At 34.7% G+C, this 11,153-nt stretch overlaps 1 protein-coding gene across 1 annotated transcript in view; it reads right to left on the reverse strand.

The window, feature by feature from the left end:
* The window catches only part of LOC107550171 (probable E3 ubiquitin-protein ligase HECTD4), a 112,965-nt gene that overhangs the window by 42,235 nt on the left and 59,577 nt on the right, over nucleotides 1–11,153 (reverse strand). The window contains exons 36-39 of the mRNA XM_016231408.1: nucleotides 6,314–6,516; nucleotides 4,832–4,967; nucleotides 4,539–4,721; nucleotides 2,584–2,748 (exon numbers count right to left, since the gene is read on the reverse strand). Of these exons, the coding sequence (XP_016086894.1) occupies nucleotides 2,584–2,748; nucleotides 4,539–4,721; nucleotides 4,832–4,967; nucleotides 6,314–6,516 (687 nt within the window). The remainder of the gene's footprint in view (nucleotides 1–2,583; nucleotides 2,749–4,538; nucleotides 4,722–4,831; nucleotides 4,968–6,313; nucleotides 6,517–11,153) is intronic.

An 11,153-nucleotide genomic window follows, 5' to 3' on the forward strand; every position in this document is an offset into this window, starting at 1 on the left:
GCCGGTTGAAAATCGATTTAAATATGTGACGATTCAAATCGGTTGAGATGCTAAACAAATCGCGATTCATTTAGGTGTAGGAGTCTATATGAATGTATGTCTGAGGGGAACTTACTTACGTCTTTCGATGGTATTTTTTCTTTTCCTCTTGCCTCTGTATAATGCATATTAAAGTTCATAAGTGCAGCGCTGCTTTGTTTACAGCGGAAACCAAGGAAATGCTTTAAGCGCCACCTGCTGGCAGAGAGTGAATCTGCGTCTCGTTCAGCTCGTCTGCTGTTTCGGTTTCATGCAGATATTTTTTATGCATAGTTTCACAAAACTGAAGTCAAACCATTCTGTTTTTGCTTCAAATTTCGAAATTATACAATCCAGTTTAGTTTAAAAACTGCTCATGTTGCATGTATGCAGCATCTTTGTTTGGATCATGATTAAAATGCATTGGTTGCCTCTAATTTTAAAAGGAAAGAGCACAGACAAAGCCTTAGTTTGTTTATATGAAGATATTTATTTTATTTGGGGCTTATTTTAAACTTGTTTTAAAATTTCAATTTAGTTTTGTTACTTACATTTACATTATATTTAAATTTTGTTATTTAGCAGATGCTTTTATACAAAGCGACTAACAAATGAGGACCATAGAAACAATCAAAACCAACAAAAGAGCAATAATATGCAAGTGCTATATTAGTATAGTATCATATATTTCAATTTCACAAAGAAACGTACAGTATTTTATCCAAGCAATAATAAAAGGACACATTTAATTTATAATTTGTCTTAAAAATCGAATCGAATCGTGAGTTGAGTGAATCGTTACATCCCTAGTAAGTAAACAGTGGGTTGTTACTTTATATTTACAAATTGTTTGTTAACTAACTAACTAACTAACTAACTAACCAAGATGATTCCACATCTTTAATAGAGAGTTATTTAATTCCAATGAAGTACGGATGTCTTGATTGAAAGCATGTTTGCATAAAATGTCATGTCATGTTTAATAAGAAGTTGTGGTCTAAATTGTTATTGTTAACTAAAACTATTAAAAATACAACATTTATTGAAGAAAAAAAAAAAGAATCGGTTAACATTAACATTTTTTCATTAGTTGAAATTGAGAGCACAGACAAAGCCTTTATTTGTGTTACTTATTTATTTGATTTGGGGCTTGTTTTAAAATTTCAATTTAGTTTTGTTACTTACATTTACATTATATTTAAATTTTGTTATTTAGCAGATGCTTTTATACAAAGCGACTAACAAATGAGGACCATAGAAACAATCAAAACCAACAAAAGAGCAATAATATGCAAGTGCTATATTAGTATAGTATCATATATTTCAATTTCACAAAGAAACGTACAGTATTTTATCCAAGCAATAATAAAAGGACACATTTAATTTATAATTTGTCTTAAAAATCGAATCGAATCGTGAGTTGAGTGAATCGTTACATCCCTAGTAAGTAAACAGTGGGTTGTTACTTTATATTTACAAATTCTTTGTTAACTAACTAACTAACTAACTAACCAAGATGATTCCACATCTTTAATAGAGAGTTATTTAATTCCAATGAAGTACGGATGTCTTGATTGAAAGCATGTTTGCATAAAATGTCATGTCATGTTTAATAAGAAGTTGTGGTCTAAATTGTTATTGTTAACTAAAACTATTAAAAATACAACATTTATTGAAGAAAAAAAAAAAGAATCGGTTAACATTAACATTTTTTCATTAGTTGAAATTGAAAGATTGAAATGAAATAAATTATAAATATTAAATCATTAGAAATGTTGCCTTGGCAACGAACTGAAATAAATTAAGTTTAAATGAAAGTACTAAAATAACTCAAAGGTGAAGAGAAAACAAAAGCACGTGTTAAGTTAAAATGCACTTAGTAAAAAGTAAAGACTTTTAATTTGACGTTGTTTTAATAATCATTTGTCGTGTTGACTAACAAACTAAAGCACATGTACAGTACTTGATTATCATTTTAACTGTAGTGTGTTATTCAATATTACATTTAAAGTTAAAAGACTGTAAATGCACTAAACGGCAACTTCATTACAAATTAGTAATTTAAAATAGATTTAAATACATGACATACAAGTTTCAATAGAAATAAAGTATATTTTAGTCATAAATGCTTGTCAGTACATTCAGCAGCACTTTTACCATATTTCATACTACAGAAGTAATTATAAAACTGCATATAAAGATGCACTCGAGTCCTACTTAAGTGGGTCAAAAACACTTAAGTTCAGCTAAATGCATTTATTAAAATGGAAAAAAAAATGTGATTGCAATTAACGGGCACTTGAGTGTTGATACAGTTCGCACTTTAGTATATTAAAGTGTGTTATTTCTGTAACAATCAGCTACTTTTTTAAAAAGTATGCTAAAGTTAATTTTCACAAGTTAATAACAAAGAGCATTATGAGTAGAAATGAATAATTCCACGTCACAGAGTCGAGGATGAGGTAGACAATAATGAGCAATGAATCTGTGACAGAAAACATTTTCATTATTCAATGCAAAACATTTGAAATTCTGCCGTTCTGCAGACGTTTCAGAGGCGATTACCTCAGAGCGAGGGGTGCAGAGGCGGGATATGGGCACGGTGAGGATATCCGACGCTTTGCTCGTGCGCCGATACTCGCAGGAAGGAAACCTGACCGTGGCGATCCCCTCCTGCTCATTAATGGATATGACGACCCCAACACTGTCCAACACACCTTTACCCACCACCTGCCACCGAGAACAAACACTTCAGCAAGATACTAGTCATGTGAATATCTGAAACAATTAATCTGCTAAAAACCGTGTCTATTTCGAGTAGAGCCCGACCGATATGGGTTTTTTGGGGCCCGATACCGATATTAGGGAGTAAAAAAGGCCGATATCGATATTTGTGACCCTGGAGCACAAAAGCAGTGTTAAGTCGCTGGGGGATATTTGTAGCAATAGCTAAAAATACATTGTATGGGTCAAAATTATTGATTTTTCTTTTATGCCAAAAATCATTAGGATATTAAGTAAAGATCATGTTCCATGAAGATATTTTGTAAATTTCCTACCGTAAATATATCAAAACTTAATTTTTGATCAGTAATATGCATTGCTAAGAACTTCATTTGGACAACTTTAAAGATGATTTTCTCAATATTTAGATTTTTTTTGCACTCTCAGATTCTAGATTTTCAAATAGTTGTATCTCGACCAAATATTGTCTCGATCCTAACAAACCATACATCAATGGAAAGCTATTTATTCAGCTTTCAGATGATGCATAAATCTCAATTTCGATTATGACTGGTTTTGTGCTCCAGGGTCGCATATCGGCTGATATTCTTTGTGTATATTATAGTACAGTACCAGTACTTTCCCATTCGTGTGTCCAAACTTTTGACTGGTACTATATATAGAATACAGTATATACATAAACAGAATATATACTGTATACATAAACACATTTTATGCAATGATCACTCAAATGTGGTGATCAAACACTTATAATGACATGACAAAGATATGTAATGGAGGCAGGGCATTTAACAATAAACTTTGTTACATCAGTGCACTGAACAGTAAAGTTGAAGTTTATTCAACTTTATTTCAATTCAATTCCATTCAACTTTATTCCGTTGAAGTTTATATCACTTCACAACATTCATTCACGGATTTGCGCTACTGTCTTCACACACAGACAAAACTTACTAGTGGTGGTCTCATTCGAAAGGGGACCTCGAGACGTACACTCGATTTGGGATCCCCCGAATTTGGTGCGGATCCGCCGTGCCGTTATGGAGATATGGCCGTTCAAAATTTTTCTTGCTCAAAAATGACCAAAGAGTTTCTATATTTTTCCTATTTAAAACTCGACTCTTCTGTAGTTACATCGTGTACTAAGTCCGACGGAACTATTTTCAGGTGCTGCGTAATATCATTGCAGCTGCTGCACACATGGTACGGCAGCAAAGTTCCTTGATTATTACGCCGGAATGGGAGTATAGTTCCTAGCCATATCGGCCTAGAAAATCGCAACTTTTCATTTTCCGTCGGTCTTAGTACACGATGTAACTACAGAAGAGTGAAGTTTTAAATAGGAAAAATATAGAAACTCTTTGGTCATTTTTGAGCGAGATGCTAACGGTCTAATCAGATTCAATGATCTATGCTAAGCTACAGATAAAAGTGCTACCGCCAGACCCCGAGATCGGCTGAATGGATTTGAAAACGGTAAAACTCAACTGTTTAACTCTAGGGGAGTTGGAAAATGGGCCTATTTTAAAAAATAGTGGAGTGTTCCTTTAAGCTTTAAAGCGTTTCATCCAGGTCGCCAGTAGCAAACAATGGAGCACGCTCTGCTGGACAAACTACGTAATTACACCATTTACAAGCATTTTATGTTCTGTAAAAAAAATGTCATATCGGCGGCATATTCGCCGATACCGATTTATCTGCGACAGGCTCATATCGGCCGATAATATCGGCAAAACGATATATCGGTCGGGCTCTAATTTAGAGTAATGGCTCACCTGGACTTCAGAACCGATCTTGATGGTCTCCTTGAATCCTCCCAGTGCGCAGAGAGCCGCCACGGCCTGTCGGCCAATGGCCTGCAGTTTGGCTAACTTCCTGCCGCTGCTGTTGCCACTCTCCAGAATACTCTCAGCGTGCTTGCCTAACTGAGGGATGTACATCAAGGCCCTGGACAACACCTGACGGAGAGGAGTATGGAGTGAACACAAAACACAAACTGTATTTTAGATTTGATTTTAAGGCCAGCTGTAATTGAGCCCTTGTTAGGGAACGAAAGAGCGCAGCGCACCTTTTCTGCGGTGCTGGTCCATATTTGAGCCGTGTTGGACTCTGGTGCGGTCAGGAGACTGTGCAGCAGAGCGATGACCTCCGCAGCCATGCTGTTCGCCACATGACCGCTGATGAAGGGACGCACCGGATCCGAGCTGTGTGTCAAATCAAAGAGTTTCAGTCATTTCTCCTTCTAGAAACTTCTTGGAATCAGCCGTTGAAATCATTTTGGAAAATTGTGATATTAGAATTACTTGTTGTTTAGGTAGCGACGTTGGTTTGAAATGTCACAATGCCTACAGTAACATCCTAAACTGTAAAAACTATGATTTTAACAACTTCAGAGTTCAAATGACACAAGTTTTGACAAAAAAATGTTTTATAAAATGACAGACCTCAATAAATGATAATGTCAGAAATTCTCAAACGTTTTTGTCAACATAAAATATTTACTTAAAGCACCCTTCAAAATTTTAAGTGAATATTTCAATAATTTAATTACATATTTACATGTTCATAGTTGGTTAATGGTTACTTGGCATGCAAAATAAACTGATAAAATATTACATATTTTTAAGTGTTTTTTTTGGACTGTTTTTGTTTTCAAATTATTTATATATACAGTATGACGACACGTATTTAGGGCTTATTATTATTAATATTAATATTATATTGTTTTAACTCAAATAAGTGATCATTATAATAATTATTTTACACTGCAAGTTACATTACTAATATTTATGTCTTAAATTCTTCACTTTCAGCACTGTCCTTAAACAATACAAACAAATAAACATTACTCTATAACAGGGTTATTATAGTTAACAAACTAAAACCATAAAACAATTATTGTTACTTGAAGTAAAATAAACTTTAACTAAAATAAATGTAACACTTCAGTGTAGCGACCAGTTCTCACTATTAAATAGTTGCTTATTAGCATGCCTATTATTAACATATTGGCTGTTTATTAGTCCATATAAAGCACATATTCTGCATGAGCAAATACCTTAAGTTAACTACTTTACTAAATATTAATAAGAAGCAAATTAGTAGTTCATTGAGGCAAAAGTCTTAGTTAATTGTTTGTTAATGGTGAGAATTGGACCTTAAAACGAAGTGACCAAAATAAAATAAAAAACATGTACTAAATCAACTAAAATTGAATTAAAGCTAAATAGATTTTTTTTAAACTACTAAAATGACAAAATCACATAAAATTACTAAAATTAAAATGAAAACAGAATATATTTAAAAATATATATTCTAAATATTAAGAAAAATTATAATAGCATCTCAATGATACTAAAATAGCCCTGCTTTATTAGGTATAACAAGGAGGTAAGATGAAAAGAAAATGCCATCAAAACCTTTCCAAAGACAGTCAATCCTCTTCAGATATAAAAACTCCTCTGATTTGCACGAATCACATTTCACTGAAAGGCAATGAGTATGCAGGTATGCAGCACATAAAACTGGAAGACCTTATGAAGATGCTTACCGAGCCAGCTCAGCGTTCCTCTCTCTGCACACTGTAGACTGGGCGCTTTTCTTCTTGTCACCTGTGGTGGATATCCCAGCATTCTCCTGGCCTGTGCTCTCTATCGGAGGACCCACACTAACAATAAGCCCAGACTGAGCCCACTTATTGGCTTTCCGCAGAGCAGACGAAGCCTCCTCCGTGATCACCTCACAGCAGCCGCTCTGCAGAACACAGGCATTTCACTCTTCCAGCATTGCTTTCTGCTCCCCAAACCCATCGCCACTAAACCAGAGCTGACCTTCGTCATGTCCCGATCCATCTTCACCACCTTCTCCATGTTCGCTCCGGTGCCGAGGCGGAAAGGACGACCCTCTGAGCTGCTGCAAGGCGTCACGCAAGCACTGACGTCAATCATAACTTTGTGTCAGAACTGAAGTGTTCAATGAGGTGAGTGTGTTTTACCTGAGTAACGGCTGAAGCACCTCATGGGACGACTGGTCTTCTCTCTTATGGATGAAAATGGACAGCTTGCCATCCACGGCTTCACCCTCCTCGCTAGTGTCTCTGTCGGTCTTAGCACTGCTCTTCGGACAGGCCCGTGTCAGACTGGTGTCGGCCTCAGAGGCGCTGGGGGAGAGCAACGTCTGGAAACCTAAGAGAGGACATAAAAAAATTACATAAGCATGTTGATAAAGCATTAGGTAATATTAGAACTATTACAGGTAAATTATTAATACATAAATAAATGATCAAATGTGACCCTGGACCACAAAACCAGTCATAAGGGTCAATTTTTCAAATTTCAGATTTATGCATCATCTGAAAGCTGAATAAATAAGCTTTTCATTGAATTATGGTTTGTTAGGATCGGACAATATTTGGCCGAGATACAACTATTTGAAAATCTAGAATCTGAGGGTGCATATTACTAATCAAAAACTAAGTTTTGATATATTTGCAGTAGGACATTTACATAATATCTTCATGGAACATGATCTTTACTTAATATCCTAATGATTTTTGGCATAAAAGAAACCTCAATAATTTTGACCCATAAAATGTATTGTTGGCTATTGCTACAAATATACCCCAGCGACTTAACACTGCTTTTGTGCTGCAGGGTCACAAATAGTGCCTGAAAGTAAAATAAAGTAAAAAATAGCACCTGTGAATTGGCAAGTTAAGTTAAAGTAGTAATTTTGTTGCATATTTTCAACATTTTTTTTAGTTTGTATTTTTGAAAACTGTCTATATAGTTTTTATTACAACTATATAAACTAAGACTGAAATAAACAGTTTTAATTAACTTAGTAGATCAAGTGAAACTAAATAAAAATGAGAAATGCTGTGCAACTAGCAGAAATTAAAATAAGTTACATTTATTTATTTTAAGTTATTTCAAGCAGAACATTTTTTTCTTTTAGTTTTAGCAAACTATAACGTCCCTCAGTTGCAAGGATGTATTTAAATGACCAAAAATGATAATATTGGAAAAAGTAGTAAAAATACAGCTACAGAAAATGTCTATTTGAAATAAACACTGTTCTTTGAGCTTTCTATTTATCAAATAATTGCGAAAAATTAATTGCATCACAGTTTCCACAAAAACATCAGGCAGCACAATTGTTTTCAACATTGATAATAATCAGAAATGTTTCTTGAGCAGCAAATCAGCATATTATACTGATTTCTGAAGATCATTTGACACTGAAGACTGGAGTAATGATGCTGAAAATACAGCTTTGAGAACAGATATTCACATAGAAAACAGCTATTTTAAATTATAATAACATTTCACAATATTACAGTTTGTACTGTGTTTCTGATCAAAAAGCAGAACAGACTTTAATGTTCAAAAATTGTATCGACCCCAAAGCCAGTTATAGAGTGAAGGTTACAGTCTTTGGCCTGAACACAAAGGCACATAAAACATGATACATTTGAGAGACCCTTCATTATTTTTATTAAACCCAAGCTGCATTCTCTCGCACCTGGCACCACGTAGTCCGCCAGCTTGGCCAGCAGCAGCGACGCGATGCGGAAGGCAGGATCACTGGCCTCCTGCTGCTCTGCGTCCAGCGCATTCGTCGCGTAGCTCCAGGACGGCAGCGCTACATTCCCACAATCCTCCACACTCATGAGCGGCAGCGCAGCGCGGCACAGCTGCAGGATGATCAGCACCAGTTTGGGCGAGGGCCGCTGGTCCAGGAGCAGAGACAGGAGTTTAGACACGCAGGCAGGCTGGCTCAGGATGGTTTTGCCAATGTGGCTCCTGGAAGAGCAGAAAGAGAGATGCAACAGTTCAAACTGGGGAAAATCAGGTAAATCCATTAAGAATAGGGATGCACGATATTATTGGACCAATATCGGAATCGGCCGATAATGGCTTTAAATGTAAATATCGGCATCGGCCCGATATGAAAAATTATGCCGATATGTCTTGCCGATAAGAGGAATGCATTAACTCAAATGTGCTCAGGGTGTGCTAGCGATTAGATCACGTCAGTAGTGTGGCTCATCTAGAAGCAAAGTTTTGCCTGAATGGTGATTGGATTAAATGTTTTGGATCGCTGCATTTAAACTGAGAATGCGTTCAGTGTATGATAGAGTAAACAGTGATAGCACGTGCAGCGGCAGCCTCCCCCGGGTCCTAATGCCTGTTCGGTAAGGAGTTTTATTTCCGTAGGGGGCGCTGTTGGCCTACTTCTAATAAAATGAAAGCAAAATACACTAATAATATTTAGACTGTTTCTGATTAAATAAAGCATTAATTGATGCCATAAAATCATGAGTATTTTGATTTAAAAGGTCAGAAGCTTACATGAACAAAAAATAAATAAATCACAAACATGACACTTAAACTAAATAACTTGATATATAATGATTTATTCATTAACGTGTAATATGTTATATTTTTAAAACAAATTATGAGCTCTAAAAGATTTTGCTTTAGACCATTTACAAATGTTAAATCATAAAATAAAACGTAAAGGTTACCGCATCTCTCTGAAAAAAAAATGCAGTGATTAATATATAGTTTATTTATAGTTATTTTCAAATCTTCAATGTACTGTCATTATAAAATAATTATAATATTGTTTATTTAATTCTAACAAATAAGTTCTTGTTAAAAACTAACCCAAATTAAAAAATAATTATATATCATGTTCATGTTTGTGGCATGCGTCAGAAAGATGTTCAAAGAGACCGAGACGCACTAAAGCAGCGCATTCTGTTGTTCTCTTTATTTTTCAAAGGCATGACATTTTGTAGTTATTTTGAATGTAACGTTACACAATTAAAAATATACATTTTACCATATGGCTACAAATATTAAGTTAGTATTAAGTTATTTCCCCTCGATGGGGGAAAAAAATCCAAGTGAACATCAATCAGTACTCAATATTAATTTAAACTGCTTTAAATATGACTGCTGCTTATTTCCTGTGCATTCTGAAGGTATTCTGAGAGTTTGGTGAGAAACAAATGGAAATGGCAAGTTATTATATTTTATGAAAATCTTGCATTGCAGTGCTGCGCACAAGTGCATATCCTTTTGAGATATCAATTATAATAAATTTTAATAAAACACAAGACTACATTATATAACTCTAACAGTAGGCTATTTAATATCGGTTGTTCTCCGGTTGTCAGTCAGAATGACAGTTCTTGCATGAACATTGGTCAACCCAAGCCAATTTATTATTCTTTCCTTTTTGTCTTAGAGTTTAAAATATTTTGAAACAAATTTATTAATTTCTTAATTAAACAAACAAACAGACTTACTGGGTGAGCAGGGTAGGCTAAGATAGCTGTCATATCATACTCTGCCATGCCCAGCTGATGCAAAGAATATAATTTATATCTACACAGAAGAAAGCCCTGTCTAGACTCTGCCCCGGTACGAGTTGTGTCCAGCTATTCATTAGCCTGTTTGTTTGATGAAAAAAGATTAAATGTAGTTGCAATAAATGCGTTAAGAATCCATACAACTGCAGCAGTGGAGGACTATTATTCTGCTGCATGATACTGCAGAAGAACTGATGACGGCACGGTTTGATCTTCGGCTGACCAATCAGCAGAAAGGTGCGTTTAATTCCCGCCCACGTGTAGAAATCGAATATTCAAGCTGTTTATTCATTTTTCCACCCATGAACGAAAAATGAAAATTTAAGCTGAATTTTCATTTTCGTTTTTTTGGAAAAAAACAAAATAACGAAAAAGGAGCCGTTTTCTCATTTTTCTACTTTCAATATTAAATCAAAAAAACGAATGATCGAATGATACACGGATTTAAAACAACTTTATTATTTATAATATTGTTTATTTAATTCTAACAAATAAGTTCTTGTTAAAAACTAACCCAAATTAAAAAATAATTATATATCATGTTCATGTTTGTGGCATGCGTCAGAAAGATGTTCAAAGAGACCGAGACGCACTAAAGCAGCGCATTCTGTTGTTCTCTTTATTTTTCAAAGGCATGACATTTTGTAGTTATTTTGAATGTAACGTTACACAATTAAAAATATACATTTTACCATATGGCTACAAATATTAAGTTAGTATTAAGTTATTTCCCCTCGATGGGGGAAAAAAATCCAAGTGAACATCAATCAGTACTCAATATTAATTTAAACTGCTTTAAATATGACTGCTGCTTATTTCCTGTGCATTCTGAAGGTATTCTGAGAGTTTGGTGAGAAACAAATGGAAATGGCAAGTTATTATATTTTATGAAAATCTTGCATTGCAGTGCTGCGCACAAGTGCATATCCTTTTGAGATATCAATTATAATAAATTTTAATAAAACACAAGACTACATTATATAACTCTAACAGTAGGCTATTTAATATC

Source organism: Sinocyclocheilus grahami, unplaced genomic scaffold (genome assembly GCF_001515645.1).
Source record: "Sinocyclocheilus grahami isolate Dianchi unplaced genomic scaffold, SAMN03320097.WGS_v1.1 scaffold390.1, whole genome shotgun sequence".
Classification (NCBI taxonomy): domain Eukaryota; kingdom Metazoa; phylum Chordata; class Actinopteri; order Cypriniformes; family Cyprinidae; genus Sinocyclocheilus; species Sinocyclocheilus grahami.